The sequence below is a fragment of the Tetrao urogallus genome, assembly GCF_951394365.1.
Source record: "Tetrao urogallus genome assembly, chromosome: 18".
Classification (NCBI taxonomy): Eukaryota; Metazoa; Chordata; class Aves; order Galliformes; family Phasianidae; genus Tetrao; species Tetrao urogallus.
In genome coordinates this window covers 4,871,328-4,893,037 of record NC_136831.1, presented here as the reverse complement: position 1 = coordinate 4,893,037, position 21,710 = coordinate 4,871,328, and the positions used below count along the sequence as shown (strand labels likewise).

General features: G+C 57.5%; 1 protein-coding gene across 1 annotated transcript in view; it reads left to right on the top strand.

Moving 5' to 3' along the window:
• Nucleotides 1-21,710, top strand: part of SDK2 (sidekick cell adhesion molecule 2) — a gene marked incomplete at both ends in the record, with an annotated part of 40,524 nt that overhangs the window by 4,385 nt on the left and 14,429 nt on the right. The window contains 6 exons of the mRNA XM_079544257.1: nucleotides 10,626-10,785; nucleotides 18,090-18,196; nucleotides 18,895-19,042; nucleotides 20,170-20,303; nucleotides 21,235-21,346; nucleotides 21,486-21,676. Of these exons, the coding sequence (XP_079400383.1) occupies nucleotides 10,626-10,785; nucleotides 18,090-18,196; nucleotides 18,895-19,042; nucleotides 20,170-20,303; nucleotides 21,235-21,346; nucleotides 21,486-21,676 (852 nt within the window). The remainder of the gene's footprint in view (nucleotides 1-10,625; nucleotides 10,786-18,089; nucleotides 18,197-18,894; nucleotides 19,043-20,169; nucleotides 20,304-21,234; nucleotides 21,347-21,485; nucleotides 21,677-21,710) is intronic.

The following is a 21,710-nucleotide window of genomic DNA, read 5'->3' as shown; positions in this document are numbered from 1 at the left end:
GCGTCCCAACTGCGAGCGTGGACAGAGCACTGATGATTCCAGGAATGCCAGAATGCCTTTCCTGTGCCAAAGTCTCTCTCCCTATCAACCTTTTGCTGTCATTGTCCCCATTGCTCATCTCTCTTCGCATAACAGCTGGACTGAGCGTGCCGGGAGCCCTGCCCTGCTGGATCCTTTTGACAGCTGAAGGGAAACTGAGGCACAGGCTGTGATGGGGTGCGCTGCCCCAGGGCTGCTGGCCAGGCTGGTGTCCCGCTGCCTTGCTGCTGGGGATGGGCTGTGCTGCCCAACACGTGCACACGTGAGCAGCTCCGTCGCCTCTAATCAATCACTGCCACCCGCACAGCGGTGCCGGGGCCCCCGGTGGAGGGAAACCTTGATGGGTTTGACCATTAACAGAAAGAAACCACTGAGCTAATTTTAGCCCTGTGAGCTAATTGCTTTGTGTGCTGCTGGGTGAGGCGAAAACCTGCGAGTCCTCAGCTATCACCTTGAGCCCCTCTGGCTGCAAGCCGATGGTGATGCGTGGCTTCTGATGTGGTCAGTTGTGGGGATGCTGATCCCTGCGGGGATGCTTGAGCTGATGCAGGAAGTCGGGTGCTGGGGAGCCTGGCAGGGTCCTGTCACCCCTGGTTTGCATGGGCGGGGGTCCTTGGGCCTCCTGGGGAGGGCATGGGACACTGTGGTTGTCCCGTGCAGACTGGGGATCCAGGGCCGCATGGCAGAGCGCCCAGCACTCAGCAGCATTACCGTATCCATGACTCACAACAGGTTGATGAAGGCAAACACTATTTTTAGAACCTTTTAATTGATTGGGGCATGCGTGCCGACTCCTGGGCACGCAAACTGTTCCAGCCAGCGGGCGTTTCCTCGGAGTGAGTTTGGAGCCAAGGGCAACTCTTGTTCACCTGTCCCACATGTGTAGAGCTGGGCTGGCTGGAGGAGCATGTCCCCTGCGTCCCATGTCCCCTGCGTCCCATGTCCCCTGCGTCCCATGTCCCCCTATTGTGTTCCTGGGGCCAGCTCCTGGCTTGCTGAATGTAGGAAACTGGGCTGAATCTAGGCCAAGTGCTCTCCGTTAATGGGGTTTTATAGTGTCATTGACATCTCCTCATTTGTTGCCCTCCTTTCAGGAACTGCATTTTCCCAGCAGGGAATAATTGAGCACGGGGATCCTCTGGTGACATCCTTGGGCTATGGGGGGACCGCGTGGTATTTCCTCTCCTCTTCTTCCTCACCTGGACTTGGATCACACGGTCAGACCAAGGTCCTTGGTGAAGGCAGAGTGGCACAGGTGCAGCTGGGTGCAAGGGATGGTGGTGGGATGGAGCGGGTGTGGGAATGCTGCCGGATGCATGGCCGAGCGCTGGGCTGTGATGGATGGAGGGGGCTGGGGCAGCGGCAGGGATACAATAGCTCTGGTTTCAGCAACCCGCCTCCTGAATGCCTGAAAAACAGCTGATGGCCATGAAGGGGGATGAAATGGGATTAGCTGCTGTTTCCAAAGGGAGCGTGTCCTGCCGAGCCAGACAATGTGCCCGCTGTCCCCTGCTGCATGCCTCAGTGCTCCACCCTGGTGTGGGCTCCCCAGGGCTGGGGTGGGTGTACCCAATGCCTTTGGGGAGTCCCACACAGCACTGTGCCCCAATGGGGTGGAGCAGGATTGGGGTTCAGCCTGCCCAGAGCATCCCAGAGGAATGATGCCCTGTGGACCAGAGGACCTCGAACTGTCTGTTTTGGGATGGCAGGAGTTGGGACGATCCCATCCCAACAACGGTGATGCTTGGTCCCCACAATGGAGAAGCAAAGCTGGTGGTGTGAGGCGCTTTGTGGGGCAGGTAGCTGCACATTCCCGTGACGTGGGGCTGCAGATGCCATGGGGCTGGGAGCAGGGATGTGGGGCACAGAGGGCACCAGGGGCAGAACCACATGGCCCCATCTGCAGCGCTGCCGGGGTGCATGTGTGCAACGCCGCGCTCGGTGGAGTGCACTGATGTTTATTTTGATAATGAGTTCTCAATGCACTCGTAAACTAATAAAATCAACTCATTAGGGTGGTATGTTTAATTCAAAGCTGTGCTGTTGGGAGGGCCCTCCCTGCTGGCTGCCAGGAGGCGAGGAGCACCCGGCCCCTTTCTGCACAGAGTGGAAGGCAGTGGGTGCCTTCATCTCCCCATGTTCTCCCTTGTGCTGGCTTGCAAAGGGCTGGGGGTGTGATGGCAGAGGGCTGAGCTGTGCAGTGGAGGGTGGAAATAAGGCTCGTGCTGTGCATAGGGGAAATAAGCACTCCACCTGGGGCGGTGGCAGAGCTGCTCGCTTGGCTTCTCTCCATAAGCTGCACGTCAGGCTGGGCGCTGCTGGGATCGCTGGGCTGCCTGCAAAAGCCCCTCCAGCCAGGAGAGCCACAAGTGTGTAAATAAGTGCAATAAGCAGCATTCGCTTCCCTGCCCTGGAAATGCAGGGCAGTGGTGGGAGGGTGGCCGGGCTGTGACCGTTCCTAACTGTCATCTTTGAATGAAGGAGGGAAGCAAAGCTTTGGAATAGCAAAGCTTTTTCCTAGGGGGAAAAAAGAAGTCTGCTTGCAGTCATGCTGCAGCTATTTGTGTTTAAAGTGAGCAATGCAATGACTGATTAGTACTTTGGGAAACAAACAAACAAAAAAAAAGATGGCCAGGCAACACCCCAGTGCATCTGTGCCTGCCTGTCCCCCCTGTGCAGTGCCAATGGGGACAAAGATGGGGATGGGGCACTTTGGCCATCGTTGCTGTTGATAGGGATTTCGGATGGCAGTGTCCCGCTCTGTGGGGTGCAGGGGGGCCAGGAGCTGGCACAGCGTTTTCCATCCTGTGAGGCTGGCGGCTGAATGACGTCAGTGCCCTGGGAAAGGCTGAGTGGGGTTTTTCTTGTGGTTTCTGCCTTCTGTTTTTCTTTCCCCCGTCGTATTTTTTCCGTTGGGAAATGCCACCTCGGTGAGATTCTCGCGGTGAGCCTGCTGAGTGTCTGTCTGTCTGTCTGTCTGTGAGGGTGTTTGCAGGGCGAGCACTGCGCTGTGCATCCTGTATGGCTGGGGGGGTGAGGGACAGCCCTTGTGGCAGTAACACTCCACACGCTGCAGAGCCTGGGGCTGCGGTTGCCCTCCAGGAACAGCCGGAGGATGCGCTCCCTGTGCCCCGTGGGGCTGAATCCAGCCTGCAGCCATGCTCAGCTGCATTGGGCTTGTGTGCTGTCCGTCCCGCATGGGATGTGCCCATCCTTTTCTTCCTCGCTGTTCTGGAGCTGCTCCTGGGGAGCCGGCCGTGCTGTGTTGAGTCACTCCCAGGGTGTCCGTGACTCACAGCACTGACCCAGATACGGAGGAGCTGTGCAATCGCAGCGTCAGGAGGATCTGTGGCCTCGCAAGGAGTTTGCTGGGGAAGGAGTTTTGACCGCGTTTGAGAGATCCCCAGCTAGGGACAAGGCTGTGTCATGCACAGGGCTGTGCTGTGCTCCGTGTCACAGCAGCTCGGTGCCATCCAGCTGTGCCCCAGTAGCTGGGCATTCCCAGCTTGAACCTCTGGGCTGGGGGGGCTGTGTTGTCCCCATCCCCTCACTGAGCTCCGGTACCTTGGGGACCATGGCAGGATGGCACCAATCTGCTGTAGTGACAGATGTGCGGCCAAAGCAGGGAAGGGACGCTTGGAGGTGACTCCTGTGCTGATGCAGGCTGACAGGGCAGCTGGATGGGAGTGCTGACGTGGCAATGGGGATGCAGGGGTTGCTGGCACGTGCTGGGCACCTTTGGCTGGGATGCGTGGGCACAGAGCAGTGTGCAGGGGGAAGGGGATGCTGCCGTCCAGTGGGGACCAGCTTGGCTCTGCCATGTGCAGGGGGGGCTGGTACTGGAGTCCAAATGTTTGGTGCCGTGTGATGGGTTCCGTGCTTTTGGGGCCAGGGCGTGTAGATTTGGGGCTGGGATCAGGGCCAAGCACTGGGGTTTGTGCACATGGAGTTGTGCAGCATTTTGGAGCACAAAGCTCTGTTTGTTACCCCCCCCCAGGCTCATGGGCTGGGAGTGCACAACGGTGCCATGTGTGCGCTGTGTTTGGGGTTCCCGTGGGGGGAAATGTTGTTTTTTCCATTCAGAGCTGCTGGTCCGGGCGGGCAGAGGGTGGGTGTGTGAGGAGGGCAGGCAGGGACGGGCACACAGCCGTGCTCTGTTCCTCGCCGTGGGGCTGGATGACGTGCTGTGCTGCTCCCTGGGCAGGGCTCACAGCTCTGGGAACATTTGGGGCTTTACCTGAGCCACGTGTGCACCAAAGTTCTGGGGCCCCGTTGCTGCACGGGCACTGAGGGCTGTCCCCACCTGCTGTCTGTGCACTGAATGTGGGGAGCTGAGGGACAGTGGTGGCACTGGGCAGAGAGGTGGTGTGGGGAGGAGGGGGATGTGGACTGGGAGCTGTGTGGAGCTTGGAGAGGTGATCCTAAGGAGAGATGTGGCTTTAAGGAGAGATGTGGCTTTGTCTCCAGTGCTGCTGCTGGAAGAAGAGGTGTTCTGAGCAGGCACTGTGGTGCTGCAGGGGGTGCTGTCCCTTGTCTCCATGTCCCTCATCCCCAAGGAGCCGTGCCCTGTCCCCTATGGGGCTTATGAGGCCACTGACCCCCTGCAGCCCGCTGAGCCTGGCTGCGGAAGAGTAGCTTGTTATGGAGCCATCCTGCTTTTAATTAACAAATTAAAATCCTCGTTAACAATCCAGCCCCAGGGCTGTTGGAGGCTGGGAGAAGCTGGAGCGTTTGTTATGGAAACAGCAGCTAATTAACAAATAAATAAATAAGTGTGGGCCTGGAGACAGATGCAGGAGGAGGGAGATGGGGATGGCAGCGTGGTCTGGAGGTCCCCCTGGCATGGCTGGAGGTGGGCACCCATCCATCTGCCTGTCCTGGGGGTGCCATGGCCCCTTTGGGCAGCAGTGGAACTGCAGGAGCGAGGGGTTGGGTTGTGCCCCGTGCTGGCTGTGCCATACTGGCTCTGTCCCTGTGCTGTGCCAGCAGGGCTCCACGGAGCCCTCCCTCACCATCACAGCCCTTCCCTGCCCCAGGGCTGAGTGTGGGAAGCTGCAGTGGAAATGGATGAAGATGACATGGGTACAACCGCTGTGCACTGGCAGGTGCCACTGGTGCCGCTGCAGGATCGTGTGATGAAACCCCTTTGTGTGTCCCCAAGGGTGGCTGTGTGGGGTTGTGACCCCACTGCCTGCCTGTCCTGGGGCCCTGCAGGGATTCTGTGTGGCCAGAGGGGAGGCGGCAGAGCCTCTGGCCCTCCCACAGCATCACCTTTCCGAAGGCTTAAGGGAAGGAACCGCTTTTAAAGCAAATCCTACGGCCGATGTCACGCAGGTGGGAGCTGTGCTCTGCTCTGCAGCCGTTCCAGGTCTGCCTCGCACCTAATCCAGTTAGCACACCTCTGCAATCCGCTTATGGCATGTACAAAACCCCAAAATCTCCTCTGAGGGGATGCTCTGTTGGCTCCTGGCTGGGCATGGGAGGTGGCACTGGGATGGTTTCAGGTCGTGCTGGATGTGGTGTGGTTTTAGGGAGCAGGACAATGGCAGCCAGTGTAGGAAAGAGTTGTAATTAGCAGTTCTAGTGTGGAAGAGCAGCTGTTGGGCACCAATATTGGGTCCTCCCTCACTGCCATGCTCAGAGATACTTCCATAGGTACCTCTGAGTGAAGGGGTAAGGCTGGAGCCTCATTGGGACTCCTAGGGGACAAGGGGGATGTGGCCTGCAGGTAAGATCCTGACCTGTGCCCTGTGCTTGCTGCTGTTTGAGGCTCCACGTGCAGAAGCAGCACCTTGGGGTGCAGTGAGAAAGCAAACTCTAGGGAGAAACATGTGGGACTGGAGGGGGAGGTGCGTGGCTCTGAGCAATTTTGGGGGCTGGGGGACAGGAGGGATGAGGCTGTGCAGCGTGCTGCATGCTTGCAGGACCCACGAGTGGCTGAGCTCCTGAGAAGTGGCCGTGCCACCTCCTCCATGTCCTCTTACCCCAGCAGAAGTTCCCTTGGCTCCTGCCACAGCCTTAAACCACAGGGAGCTCCGAGCACTCTCTAAATAACGCAGGTAGGTGAGTGCCATCCGCCGGGGCTGCGGATAAACACAGTAAATGGCTGAGAAATGGAGCGTGCCTTTGGGGAGCAACCTCTGCGCTCCGCTCAGCCGCCCCATCCCTCCCTGCATCCCGCATGGTCTGCAAGAGGACGGGGACATGGGGGGGGATGGAGCGGAGCTGCAGTTTCTGTTGGAGCATTGGAAATTGCATTTCACGGCCGAGCGGGCTGGGATACCAACTCTGCACCGCACGCCGGGCGCTCGGAGAGGAGATAAGATTTGATTAAGAAGGCCGCTATTAATTTATGGCAAGTACACTCATGATAGCGGAGAGGTTGCTTTTAATTAATAGCCAGAAGGAGATTTATAAAGCTCTTGGTCTCAGCGGGGGGAGAAGGGGAGGGAGGGAGAACGCAGGAAAAGGAAAGGAACAAAGTGAGTCGCGAGGATTAATGGACACATCTGCAATTATAAGGCGTTTTATTAGGAAAAAGGAAAAAAAAAAGACATTAAAAACACCCCGAGGAGCTGCACTGGGGCTGAGATGGGTGGGGGTGAGGGGCTCTGGGCATGGAGTTGTAGGATGATGTGAACTAACTGCTGCCTGGTGCTTTGGGGCACCCAGACCCTTCGCTGGTGGCTTTTGGGACAGATCTGTGTTCATCAGGTGGGTGAAATGAAGGCTGTGCTGTGCCGGGGGTGGCACAGGGTCAGTGACCCCACGGCTGAGTGGTGTTCTGTGGGTCTGCGTCCCCACTCCTGCATCAGAGCCTGGTGGCTCTGCCCCATCCCCGAATCCGGTGATTCAGTGGGAAAGCTGACAACGCGGGGTGGTGCTGGGGCTCAGCTCGCTGAGGGGGCCCGTTTTGTCCCCACCCCTTCTTCCACAGCTCCATGGCACGGGGGCGCCGAGCTCCGCATCTCCCCAGGTGCCGGCAGCGCTCGGCATTTCAATTCCATGTTTGCTTTTTATCAAGGCGAAGAGGCCTCGTCTCAGGAATACTAATGCTCCCGGCAGCACGGGGAGTGCTGCTCATCTCCCAGCACCTGCTGGCACTGCGTGGTCACCATCGCCATCCTGGGAGGGAGCTGCAGTGGGGACATGCGTTGGCAGGGATGGGATCCATAGTGCACCCTATGGGAGTAGCAGGGGCAGCTGGTGGGGCCAGCAGTGATGGCATGGCCCGGTCCCATAGCTGGGAGCACCGTGCTGCCCCACACACGTCACCCATGGGTGCTGTGCATTGGGACAGTGGTGTCAGCTCCTTCCACGCCTCCTCCATCCATCCCCCCTGTGTCCCCCAGCCCCAGATGCAGAGCGGCTGCTGGGAAGCTGCGCCGCCGATGCGTTACACAAATGAATAATAAAAACAAAGGAAAATTACCCTCTTTATTGAAACTCGTTTTATGAATAAAACAATTATTCTGGTAATTGAAAAAATGTGTCGTTAAATTAAATGCAGTGGTTCCTATTAAAATTTTAGTGGATTTCTTCTTCTCCGTTTCTTTTTTTTTTTCCCCCTTCTTCTCCTTTCCCCCTCCCTCCCCTGCCTCCGCTGGCGGCTAAAGGCTGGTAATTATAGCAGAGGGTTTTGCTTTCTCTTTATTGTTTTTTAATCTCCTCGTGCTGCGTAGCACCGGTGATAGTCTGATGCAGAAGAGATTGAGCTCCATCTCCCCTTGCTTGGGGGGGAGCGCTGGGGGATGGAGGGGGGCTGTGCAGGGGCACTGCCAGGCAGAGACACCCCAGGAGGATTTAGGGACCGCCAGGGCTGGTGCTGTCAACCCTGCAAAAGGGAATGGGGATGCGGCCCTTCCCACCCCCTCCAGTATGGTTTTGGGGTGTCCCTATGGCTCTGTGATGAGCAAGGATGGGTTCAGGTGCACCCAGCTGTGCCTTACCCTGATTAATGGTAATTAGCAGGAAACAGGCGCTGAGCTGATCAGCTTCTGATTAATGCACCGGGGAGGGGAACAGCTTGGTGTCCCCGAGGGGCAGCGAGGTGGCGGCCCTGTGCTGAACCCAGGAATTGAGGGGTGCTGCAGTGCCCTTGGCAGGGCTTCAGGCTGGGTTCTTCTGGGCTTAAACCTCTCGTTCCTTCCCGTCAAGAGGGATTTAGAGCTGGGGGAGATGCTCAGATCCCAGCTCATCCATTACGCCCTGGTATTAGGATCCATTACTGCTCTTTTGGTGAAGCTGGGGGCCTCTGCCCTATATCCACAAGCCCTCCCTGTGTTAATGCACCGGCTGTGGGCTCAGACCCAGCTCCCAGCGGTCATTATGTAAATAAAGTGCAGGGGCAAAGATTTTGATCCCATTAGGTTGGATTAGTGCCTTGCGAGGCCTTGGCATTAAAATGTCAGCAGCAGCGAAGGGAGAGAGCAAGAATAAGTGAGCTGGGTCACCTCTGTTCCCCTTCCTGCCCTCCTTCCCTGTTACCAGCACTTGGCATCCCATTATCCCATCCATCACCACCGATGGTTTGGGTAAAGGCAGCGCTGCCGATTTCCCTGCTCTGTGCTGCAGGATGGGAGCATGCAGTTAGGTGGAGCTCTCAATGTGGAAGGGGCTGAGAGGGGCTGTGTTGGGCTGGCATGGCATGGCACGGCATAGCATGGCATGGCACCTCGGTGGTGGTCCCAGGGAGCTGAGCACTTGCCTGTGCCACAGACAGATGTGTGCAGATGTTCTCAGGGCCACCTCTCCGTCTCACTGATGCCTGTGTTTGGAAAGTGATGAATTTCTGCACCAACTAATTAGTCTCTAATTAGCGAGTGGTGTGTAAACAGTCACGACAGATGGGGGAAAGAAAGAATTAGCAGTAATGACCCTTTGGTCAGGGGGACGTGGCTGTCGTACCCCAGAAGTGCTCCACCATATCCAGGACCCAGCTGCCCCAGCTGTGTGCTGGTGTTGAGGCTGTAGGGGCCCATGTGTCCCATGCTGGGACCTCACCACAGCCCATGCATGGGAAATTTCCACTCCTCCTGCTGCCCCCGGTCCCTGTGCCAGGGCACAGCGGGCACTGTGGGCACGGATGCCCTTGTCATGCAGCAGGCAACAGGCAGGCAATGCGTGGCTGCTGGGGGGGACGGGAGCTGCTCTGTCCGAGGCGGCGGCGTTGACCTTCGTGGGTGGATAACGATTGCATGATCAATAGCAGAATTAGGAGACACCGCCTCCTCTGCACCGCTTTTCACCCTTTAATGCAGAACAGATGGCTCGGATGCTTCAAAGCGAGAGGAGACTTAGCTGCTTAAAATCAAATTAGGATCTATGCAAACAGCGCGCCGGCCCTGGGGAAGGTGCATTGGGAGCACTGTGCTGCGCCTGGCTCTGCAACACCATCACATCAGGCATGGCACAGCACAGTTGGTGCTGTGGTGGGGGTGGGGGGGGGGTACATGGCAGCACAGCCCCACAGCCTGGTGTTCCCATGAGGGCTGTGCCCGCAGGTTGGGTCCTATCCCTGTGGTCCTGCAGCTGCAGTGATGCAGTGGGATCCAACATGGGTGAGGCCCTGGAGCTGCAAGCTGAGCTTCTCTGCTGTTTGAGCAGGACGTGTGGGCATCCCCAAGCACATGTGTCCCTGCATGGACACAGATCCCGCACCAAGGCTCACATGTGCATACCTGCAAGCCTGGCTCTGCCCCCTGCAATATACAGGGCAGGGTCAGGTCTGCTGTGGAGTTCAGCCCTGATGCACATCCAGAGGGCAGTGGGAAAGGAGCAGCCCCTGCCAACTTGAGCACTGCTCTGAGGAGTCAGGCAGGAGGGTGAAATGAAGGAGGAGAGGGAATGGGCTGCCCCCAAGGAAAGCAATGGTGGGGTGTGGAGCTCTGAGCTCCTGCAGAGCCCAACCCCATTGAGGGGAGGTGGGCTGAGCCCCATATCCTGCTCCTGGGCACCTTGGGGCCAGTGGTGCTGTGCTGCCAGCTCACAGTGTGCAGTGCCTGGGCTGGAATGCAGCCTGTGCACGCAAGAAAGCAGAGCCCGGCCCCAAAGTAAAAACCCGAAGCTGTGATTGAAAGCGCACTTGAAAGCTGCTGGGGAATATGAATGTGTCTTTGAAGTAAAAGGGCCTCCATTTGTTAAGCAGAAAATGGAGCTGTGTGTTTCGATTTATAGTTTTACTTAGCAAATAAAACAGGAGACGAGTAAGTGTTTATGCCTTGCTCTGCTCCCAGCCCCTCCGCCCTGTCCCCCCCCCCCCTCCCCGAGTTAAAAGCTCCGTGCTTCTGAAGCGCTACAAAGGCAGCCAGGAATAAAGCAAAGAAAGCAGCTTAGACAAACCCTAGATGGGCTAAGCTGGTGTCCATAGGCTCGGGAAATGGCTGGGCTGGGCAGCGGCCAGGTGCAGGGGTCTCCGGGCTGGGAGCTGCACTGGGGGGAGCACACAAACTGGGATCCCCCATTGCTCAGGGCTGCTGGAATAATCCTACACCTGAGATGATGGGGTTGGGGTCCTGCTGCTGCACTGCTGTGGGGTAGCGAGCTGTGGGGCAGCTCTGAGCCCTCTCCCTTCTCTCTCCCTGCAGATGATGTGTCCCCATATTTTAAGACGGAACCGGTGCGCAGCCAGGTCCACCTGGAGGGGAACCGCCTGGTGCTGACATGCATGGCGGAGGGCAGCTGGCCTCTGGAGTTCAAGTGGCTGCACAACAGCCGGGAGCTGACCAAGTTCTCCCTGGAATACCGGTGAGTGCCCTCCCAGGGATGCTCTTGGTTGGGGGTGTGCGTGGGGACCGTCCCACCCTCGTGCTGGGGGCTCATCCCATGCCCTATGCTGGCCCCCATCATTGCTGCATGGAGATGTGTTGGTGGCAGAAGGGCAGCGCGGAGGCAGGAGCAGCAGATTAGCATGCCGGGAGCTGCCTGCTCTGTTTGGAGAGCAAACGGCAGCAGAGCCATGGATTTAAGCTGGTCAACATCGAGAGGAGGCATTTGTACAGCTCAGGATTAAAGCCGGGCACAGATCATGTCCCATCCAGCCCCAAGCACCGACCGATCCCACTGCCAGCCCCGCACCACAGCCCACGTCAGATTGGCCTTGAAATTGTGCCGGGCACCTCTCGCCGTCTCTTCCGAGTGTGTGTCATCCTCTCTGTTTTAATCAATAATTCAGCCCAAGACAAGCCATTCCCCATTTAAAGGCGTTGAATCCGAAGGCTTCGTGTTGCTGTAGCAACGCGGGGCTGCTCTGGGATGCCAGGAATGCAGACAATGTGGCTGGGTGATGTCCCCTCCCCAGAGCTGGGTGCCACACTGGAGACGTTACTGTGATAGCTGTGGGTCCTGGAGACCCCATGGGTGCCCCCGCTGAGTCCAGCAGCTGCAGCTCCCCAACACCTTGGCTGACCCCCGTGGGCGCTCATCCTGATGCTGGGTGCCCAGTGGCACCGTAGACAGATCCTTCACCCTGCTGAGCCCCGTGGTGTCAGCAGCCCAGTGCGGGTGATGCAGGGCGTTATGGGGTTCAGTGGGGTTGTGGAGATGCAGACCCCGTGCAGGGAGTTGCCCCAGCGTGTGCCCATGTCCCCACATTGCCCTGGGATGGCCCACACTCTGCATCCCCCGGTCCCCTGGTCAAGGTGACTGTCATCCCCTGAGCCCTCTGCCTCCAGCTCCAGCTCACAGCCAGAAGGGATTAAGGAAGGAAGCGAGAAAACAAGCAAACGCACGCGGAAAACCCAAACAAACCGAGCTGCTGAGCTGCAGCTAATGAAGCAAATGGGCTCTATGCAAATCACTGCCTGCCTCTCACCCGGCTGTGCCACGGCCTGCCGGAGCTGGCTTAACTCAGCACGGCGTGTGCTGCCCGTCCACGGCTCTCTGAGGGGATTTCGTGTGTCGAGAGGAGACTTTGGATGCCTCGTCTGCAATTGAAGGCTGCCGGTGAGGAAGGCAAAGGACCAAAATTAGTTATGATGGGCATAAATTGAATTTTAATAGAGATGTAGGTGGCGCAGAGCCAGCCTGTTCAGGCAGTGGGAAGGTGGTAATTAAAAGTTAACGAGTTTAGAAACAGAGTAATCCTTGGAGAGGGGAGAGCTGGGGGCTGATGGCTGGGAGCGCGGAAGGGATGCTGGGGCTGGGGGTACCTTGGTGGTGGTGGGGTGCAGCCAACACCTCTCATGGGACTGGCACGAACCCACGTGTCCCTGCTCTGTGGGACCCATAGCAGCTCACACCTTCTTGTCAGCAAGGCCACTCGCCCAGGGAGCCACGCTTCCTGGCCAGGGCAGTGTGTCATTGAGCCTTCAGCCTCAGCATCCTCCCTGTTCCTCCCCGCATCCCTTCCTGCAGCAGTGCATCCCGGCTGCACCTCCAGCTGCTCCCAGCCCTGTGCCTTTTATGTGTTTTTGCCCCTTCTAGCCATTTTCCCAGGAGCTGGGGCTCATATCCCCTCTACTCCATGAGCTGCCCCTGTCTGTCTGTTCGCCTGGACGAGCTTGATCCCACGTTGTAAGTCGAGGAGCTGCTCTCTCCCAATTTGGCAGCGTGTTTCCATAGCAACTGCCCTTTCCTTCCCGCAGCAATTCAGCCGCCAGCTTGCGACGGGAGCGACTCGTTGGCGTGTGGTGAAGGGCAGGTGGGGAATAGGCTCTGCAGGTCCCTGGTGCTGGGCCAGCAAAGGACAAGGACATCCCTCTGTGTGCGGGTGGAGCTGCCCTGCTGAGGAGTATCCCGTGCACGAGGGATCTGGAGCCAGGGATCTGGCTCTGTGCATGTGTGGAGCGGTCCCTCACTTGGGAGCATCTCTGGGGACTGTGTGTGTGTGAAGCCGTCCCCTCTCGGGAGCATCTCTGGGGATGGCAAGCAGTTGGGGATTGCAGGGTGGTGGGGGCCAGGCTGGCTCTGTGTGTGCATGGAGCCGTCTCCTCGGGAGCATCTCTGGGGACCACAGGCAAAAGGGGCTCACAAGGTAATGGGGACTCTGCACACACTGAGCCATCCCCTGTGGGAACATCCCTGGGAGCTGTAGGGAGGCTGGAGACCCTCCTGGCTCCACGTGCAGGCAGATCTGCGTCCCCTTTGGGAGCACCCCCAGGGGACAGTGTGCATGCACAGAGCTGTCCCCTCCTTGGGAGCATCGCTGGGGACAGGAGACCAGCAGTGCCATCCCCACTTACATCCTCCATCCATGGGATGTGTGGGGGTGGCTCTCCCATGGGACCCAATGCCTGGGCACCACGCAGTGGGTCCATCCCTTATGCTGTGCTCCCGTGCCCTGGCACACCAGTACTGCACTCTCCAGGGCCATCTCAGTTTCGCACCATTGCTCTGGTGCCAGGCTCTCCCATGAGCTCTCTCCGCAGCCTGACTTCTTCTCATACCAGGAATCATCACATGCAAATCAGGCAGCTCGATGCCTTTAATGAAATCCTCCGAAGGAAAGCGTTTCTCTGGTGAATTGAGGATATTTATTTCTCACAGCAGAAATTTAACATGCAGATTAGTTAGGTCTGGTAATTCATCACATGAGATTGTCCTATTAAGGACTGCATCGAGTCCTGCTGCCTTTGGAAATTGCCTTACACATAGATTACCTCTGGACAGACACATCCACGGAGAAGCATCTCCTATCTGCAGTCAGCTCTCTTTTTTCTCTCCCACATCCGTCCATGCCCATGAGGAGCCCAGCAGCTCCAGAGCTGAGCCCAGAACCCTTTGCCAGGAGCTCAGAGCCCAGGAAAGCAAAAATGCAGCTCTGACACACGCCATCCTCAGCGCAGCGCTGCTCACCTCACTTCTCCAGCAAAACAACATCTGCACCACTCATCCTCCCAGTGCTCCCCTTGGGCAAAGCGCAGCCTCGTGTCTCCTTGCCAGGGTTCCCCCCCACCCCAGCTCTGGGTTGGTTTGCATGGTGAGGGCTGATCCAGGAGGGACAGATTCGTCCCTCTGCTCTGATCCTTTGCTGGGTTGGGGTGGGCGGCCCTCAGGGATGCAGGGAGCGCAGTGTGCTACAAACCCAGCTCACTGCCAACCTGTATGGCCTTCAGAGGCTCCCAGTTGTTTGAAAAACGTACTTTGTCCTCAGTTTTTGTAAAAATAGAGCCAGGACCCCCTACGAAGACACAGCCTGAGGGCACGCAGGGTGCTCTACTCCTGCCCCCCCATGCTGTGACACTGCCCACCAGGAGCACTTTGCTGGCTGCTGGGAGAGCTCTGTGCCAGCCCAGGTGCGAAACACAGCCTGGGGCACTAATTGCCATTCATTAATATAATTAACAAGAGTTGATGAGCAGAGGTGGGGGGAGGTTGTGGCAGGCTAAGTGAGTGCTCTATCCTGCTGTGTGTTGGGGCTGCTTGCATTGCTGTGGCATGGTGTGACAGGGCAGCACTTCAGGATGGGTAAGGGCAACGGGGGGGGGGGGTGCTTTGCTTGTGCCCCTGGGATGCAGGAGCTCCTTGTTAATTGTCTCAGGGCTCCAGCAGGGCCTGTGGAAGCAGTGATTCATGGAGCCCTTGCGATTCCCTCACCTGAAGGAATCCCTTCTGGTGTGCAGTGAGATGATGGCTCCAGCCACATGTGTCCAAACAGAACCCTCTCCGATTGGGAGCTAATTGAGATTCAATAACACGCTTAATGGGGGCTGATGAAGTACTGGGGGGTGTATTTAAGCTGTATTGAGCGGGAGCCCAGCTCAGGGCGAGGTGCTGGGGCACATGGCTTGGATGCTGGGAGTCGTTAAACCTCTGCTAAGTGTGTTTAATGCTCACTTGACATTTCATTATCACACAGTAACTATTCAAATACATGTCCCCTCTAGAATTAATTAGTCGTTATACAGGGTATTAATCAAAGGGGGCTGTGCCAGTGCGCTTCTATCCAAAATCTGATCCAGCTGTTGCTGTTACTGTGCTGCATTGGAGGAACTGCACAGATTTCTGTACTCTTCTGGCTTTAAATTTGATGGATCAAATCCTTTGGCTGGTGCTTTTCCCGGCCCCTCTCCACCCCCTCAATCTAATAATAATTCTGCAGTGTCAGCCCCACGCTTCTCAGCAACCCGACAATAATAGAGGCATAAGCATCAGCCAGGGCTGGGGCAGGGCTGTGCTGAAGTGTGGGGACACTGTTAGGGACCCTACAGTAACAAAGCAGTGTGCTGGGGAGCAGAGCAGGAAGCATTTTGGGGCCCTGTGGTGTTGGTGCTGCCAATGCCTTGCCAGGGTTGTGGATGAGAGGGGCTGTGGCTCGTCTCAGGGCTGTGCCATGTGGGCACAGCAGTGGGAAGATGGGGAAGGGTCCTTGCACAGGCACCCGTGTTGGGGGGGGATGCCCAGTGGCGTCCCCTCTGTGGTGAGTGGGTGTGATTTGTGTGCCCCAGATTGAAAGCAGCTGCTTCTTTGGGATGTTTGCAGCTCTCATTCTGGCTGGAGCCCCATGGGGGTTGGGAAGCTTCCATGTGCACAGCTGAGCTGCTGACGGGAATGGCGCAGGCACCTCTGGGTTGCATAGATGGATGGAGAGGATGCGGTTTCTGATGTGATCCCATCCATCTGCCCCATCCTCCTCCTGCTGCTGGCAGCTCTGCAGAGCCGTGGTCCCCTGGCATGTGGCTTCTGGCTTCAGGGCCCCCGGTGTGAGCGTGGCACAGCCGCCTCCTGACTGAGCCTTGAGACTGTGGCTGTTTGCCATCTCGGCATGTTTTGATGCGTGGGTCATTTCTTGCTTCAGAAGTGCTTTTCCCCATGCACAATGCCTTGTCAACCTCTGTCCTTAAATGCAAAACAAACAAACACTGAAGCAGAGGCGTCAGCAGCCAGGGATGCTCTGGGAGTGGGGCAGGACCTCTATCCCAGCCTGAACCCGTGCAGCGCATGCCTGTGGGCAGAGCAACCGGGTTAGGTCAGCTTTTGGGTGCTGCAGCCCCCAGCTGGAATCAGGGGGGCTGTGCACCGCACCCTTTGTGCCTCCCTGCTCCTCCCACCCCGTGAGCAGCACAAATTCAATCCCTGTCCTCCTGTGGCCACGCTCGCGGAAATTGCATGGGAGCGATGTGGGATGGAGGCTCTGCAGAAGCCAAGTGGCAGAGAACAAAGTCTCTGCTCACGTTGCTTAATAACTGCAGGCCAGACTGCGCCCAGTAATTGATTTCCTTTCTCCGGGCTATTTTCATCCGCTTAGGTGTGTGCAAAGCTGGTTGCTGTAATAGCTCCTGCAGCTCCAGCGGCACGGGGCCAGGGCTCTGCTAATTGGGCTCGTGGGGGCGAAGCCTCCCCCTTCCCATAGGGGAATGCTGCAGAGGGGATGCATCACATCGGGGGGTGCTCTGAGCGTGGTGGGGGTGTGGAGGGAGGGCCAGGGGGCTCCATGCGTGGGGTTCATGTGGGCATCGGCCGCCGTCCGTGCGTGCGTGCGGTTGGGAGTCGCGATGCGTGCGTGTGATTTATGGGTGAGGACAACACAAGGAGAGCGTGCCCATTATTTCTGGTGTCCGCATCCGTTCCTGACAGCTCCCTGCAATTGAAATATCTTATTTAAAGCCTGCAGGGATCGTTTTAAATATCAGCCGTGACACTCAAGGACTTGTTCCCAAAGGGCATCCTCCCTTCCCGGTGGGGACGGGCAGTCCCTGGCACGCAGCGTGCCCTTTGCTGGGGCTGTGTGACCCTCCCCCTCCTCCTCGCCATGTTTCCTTTTCACGAGAAGATGGGACCCCTCCAAATCCTGCCCTGTCCGTGCCCATATGGGTGGCAGTGTTGTGCTGGAGCTGCCACCCCCACCATGCCAGGCAGTGGGCACATGGCTCTTCCCAGCAGGTTCACTCCTGAATGCCTGCATCTCCTTTTCCACACCCAGATTCCCATAGGCACTATCTCTGTGTGCAAACTCAGCCCGGCCCTGCTCCATAGCACAGCTGTCAGGGCATCCCCAAAGCAGCCTGGGGCCAGATCCCAGAGCCCACAACTCCCATGTGCAATTCCTGCATGGAATGCATGGGGCAGGGGCTGAGCACCCACCCTGGCTCGGGGGCAGCCCCTATCCCAGCTCCCATGCCAGGAGATCCCCAGCAGAGGAGACGTGTTCCTCATGCCTTATGAAAGTTTAATTTACGCTCTGTTATCAAAAGAACAAACAAAGCTCTGCTGCAACAGCCTGCGGCGTGCTTTAATGCAAGATTGGATTTTGGGCGAGGAGGGTTGGAGCTTTCTTATTTATTCCCTCTCCACTTTATCTCAGAGCACTCCCTGTTCAGGAGGCAGCGATGCAGAGCTGTCCCCCATGGGGCTGCTGCCTGTGAGACTGGGGGAGCTGCAGTCCATTCTGGGGGCATGGAGCAGATGGGGGTGTCCACCCCAGGGACTGCGAATGACCCCTGGAGGTCTGGCAACAGTGGGGTGATGCTGGGTGGTGGAAGACGAGTGAAGATGTGGTTATTCCCTTTATCTGCTTATCAGCTTGCAGGTCTGCTGTCTGATAAGAGCAGCCACGAGGGCAGTGGGACTGATAAGGCGGCTCAGCTGCAGAGCGATTCTCGGACTCTGGGTGTCTGTGGGGCTGGGGAGGGGCTTTGGGCAGCCAGGATGCTCAGAACCCCCAGGACAGCCCCAGTGTCCAGCATCTGTGCCCTGATGAGGCTGTTGAAGCTCTGTGTGTGTGTGGGAAGGGGCATCCCAGGCAAAGTGTCCCCAGGTTGGTTTTGTGGAGGAGGTGGCACCGTTTGCACATCCCAGGCTGCGTCTCTGCTTTCGATGGCTCCAAACCATGCAGGGGATGGATCAGGAAGGAGCACGGCAGTGTGCTTGGCAACGTAACTGTGAGCCTCCTAGGAAAATGGGTTAGGGCTAGGGTTGTTCCTGCAGCATGCGTGGCCTTGCCTGCATGCACAGAGGGGCGCATTGCACACACACACACACGCACTCACACACCTCCAGCAGCCACTTTTTTTTGGGGAAGGTGTCAGCACCTGATGAAACAACCGCAGTGCTGGCCTGGGACCTGCAGCCTCTCCCGGGGGCCGTGTGCTGAGTGCCCCCCAATCCTATAGGTACATGATCACCTCGTTGGACCGCACGCATGCTGGGTTCTACCGCTGCATCGTCCGCAACCGGATGGGAGCCCTGCTGCAGCGCCAAACCGAGGTGCAGGTGGCCTGTAAGTGACAAACGTGGGGTGGCACACTGGGCAGCCCTGAGCTGGGAGGGGTGGGACCAGGAGGGGCTGCACCGAGGGGGATGGAGGGGGATCAGCACTGGGGTTATCGGGGGGCTGGGGATGGTGGCTCTGTGTCCCCTCTTTGCCGTCCCTTCCCTGTGGGATGCCCCCAGCCCTATCCTCATCAACCTCTACACGACAAATCAGGGAGCTAATGGGAAATTAATAAGGCAGCTGCGCTAACAACTAATGATAATGGCAAAGTCGTTAAAAAGAGATTCTTTACATGTTTTTAATTACAGCAATTAAGGGAAGTCAATAAAAATCCCCCCACTTCCCATTCTCAATGCACCCTGCTTCGCTTCTGCTTTTCTCAGCTGTGCAGGGCAGCGGTGCCACTACCGTGTGTGTGGAGCCAAGGTTATGCTTTGCTTCTCCCTGCAGGGATTGGCGAGCGGTGCCAGGGCTGAGCCGTCCTCACTGAACCCACAGCACGGTCCTGTGGGTGATGGGGTTAATCAGCTCCAAGTGCTGCAAGGATGGCTCTTGGGATGAAGGGAGAGCAGAACCCAGCATGGCCCTATTGCATCTTTGTGGGGAGCCCATCCTTGTCACCTCCAGCCTGCTCCCTGCTGGGGATGGATCCTGCTGGGTCCCCACGCTGCCGCTCGCTGATGCTGCTCTCTCGTGTTCTGCAGACATGGGGAGTTTTGAGGACAGTGAGACAGAGCAGAGTGTGTCCCATGGGGAGGCAGCTGTCATCCGGGCACCTCGCATCGCCAGCTTCCCCCAGCCCCAGGTCACCTGGTTCCGTGATGGGCGCAAGATCTCCCCCAGCAGCCGAATGTGAGTGCCCACCAGTATACCCCAGTACCTCCTCAGTGCCCCCTCAATATCTCCCCAGTGCTCTCCCAGTATCTCCTCTGTATCTTCCCTCTACTTTCCCACTATCTCCTCTGTATCCTCCTGCATCTTCCCAGTACTCTTCCAGCACTCCCCTCCTATACCCCAATACCTCCCCAGTATCCCCCCACTATCTCCTCAGTAGTATCCTAGTATCTCCCCTGTATCTTCCCAGTACTCTGGCAGTACCCCCATCCCAGTATCCCCCCAATATACCCCAGTATCCCCCCAGCATCCAGAGATAGTCCATTTCCCTCGGCTGCCGCCGTCCTTGTTCAACCAGCAGTGAGGATGTTTAACAGATGTCTTGAGATTGTTGCACTAAAACCCAGGGAGGGACTTGGCGACTGTTTGTCATCAGGGAAATAAATTTAACAACAAAAAAAAAAAGAAAATAGCCTTAGGGGAGGGAGGCAGGGGGGGCTCAGCACGTGCCAGGGCAGCAGCTGATGTGGAGGAGCGTGCACGGTGTGTGCATGTGGGGCGTCCCTATGGGGCTGCATGCTGAGCCCATCGCTGGCAGCACGGCGTGCGGGAATTGAATTTGTAACCCACATTATGCAGGAATTGAACTGGTCTCTTTTCTATTTGCAAAGCAGGATTGAGGAGATAAAACTCCTTTATCTCATATTTAATGGTAAAATATATTCCACTCTTCTCCCCCCCCACCCCCCCCCAAACCATTTTATGTTTCCAGCAGATTGGATCGTTCCGTTAAGAAAAAATAAATAAATAACCTGGGCCCTATTAATCTGCACTATCCACTGTGCTCCGTGGATGCTGTGCATGGGAGGGTGGGTGGGCAGCGTGGGGCTCAGCCTGTGGCTCATTTGTAGGGTCAGTGGCTGAGCTACGCTCCCCCGCACGATGGGCACGTATTTAGGGTTGGGATGGTCTGATCCCATCTGTACCCATGGGGCGGGGAAAGGAGGGTCCCGACACATCAGTTGTGTCCCCATTGGGTTTGGGATGGTCCGATCCCATCTCCCCACCCTGTGATGTGGGGTAGTGGGGAGATCCCCATTGATCCTCCTTCGGCTCACATCCCCTATGCCACGCTCACCCCACAGAGCCATCACGCTGGATAACACCCTGGTCATCCTCTCCACGGTGGCTCCGGATGCGGGACGTTACTACGTGCAGGCAGTGAACGACAAGAACGGGGACAACAAGACCAGCCAGCCCATCACGCTCGCCGTGGCCAGTGAGTGCCCCGCTCCCCCGGCGCCTCCTGGCTGCCACCCACCTTTAATTTGCAGTAAATCTCTTTGGAGGCTCCACTTCTGCTGACTTAACGGTTTGGCTGCCTCCAAATTTATTTAGGCACTTTGGGCTGTGCTGCAGACGGCGGCCAGTGCTAATTGCAGCACCAGCGGAGCCCTGCTCCTTGTGCCGTCCTAATTGTGGTGCTGCTGGGGAGGCCTCAGGTGCTGGGATGGATCTGGGACAGGATGGTGCCAAGTAGCTCCTTTGCTGCCCTGCTGGTGCCCCTGTGCTGGCCAAAGACCACTCTTGGTCCGTGTGGCTCTGGATCAGCCTCAGTCTATTGGAGAACCATGTGCCCCCTGCTCTCTGGGTCCCCTCTCTGGTACCTATCCGAGTGATGACCCCATCCTAAGGAACATGTCTCAAAGTGACGCTGGTCCTCTTGTCCCAGCTCCTGCTGTTCTCTCCATGGCTGCTGTTATGCGTTCCCATGCAGGGCTGTGCCTGTTCCCCTTTCCCTCCTGCCCCATTAATCAGCTGCTCCGTACCTTGGCATCCCAGTGCGTAATAAACAACTTAGAGCCCATGTTTATGGATTCAGCTATATCAGCAGCTTTCACGACGATCACATTTTTACAGCGTCTACATGAGGGTTTTTTATTGTTGCAATTATTTTGCTTTATATACTCCCTTCTCCTCCTTCCCTGCCAGCTGGTGCCGTGCAGGAGCTGCTGTATGGGGTGGAGGCTGTGGGGACACAGGATCCTATGGGAGGAGAGGGTGAATGGGGAGCTGAGAAACTCCCAGATGCCACTGTGATGGGCTGGGTGTGCTGCAGGAGAGCAGAGCCCTGCAGTTCCTGCCCCCCCCATGGCATATGGAGGGGGGGGTGGTGCTGATGGCTGTCGCTCTGGCCTGCTTCTCCCCAGACGTGGGTGGCCCTGCCGATCCCATTGCACCCACCATCATTGTCCCACCCAGGAACACCAGCGTGGTGGCCGGGACCTCAGAGGTGACCATGGAGTGCGTGGCCAACGCCAGGCGAGTAGCAGCAGGGATGGGATGGGGCTGGGGGACCCCCATCAGCTCTGTTCACCAGGGGTGAGATGCGCCATGGGGTAGGAGGTATGGGACGCAGGGGGGCTGGCTCATGGCATTCTCCTGCCCCTCTCCTCCCCAGGCCACTGATCAAGCTGCACATCATCTGGAAGAAGGACGGCGTGCCCATCTCCAGTGGCATCAGTGACTACAGCCGCCGGCTCACCATCCTCAACCCCACGCTGGGTGACAGTGGCTACTATGAGTGCGAGGCTGTGCTGCGCAGCAGCAGTGTGCCTGCTGTGGCTGAGGGTGCCTACCTGTCCGTGCTGGGTGAGGCACTGCCGTGCATGCAATGAGTGGGGCC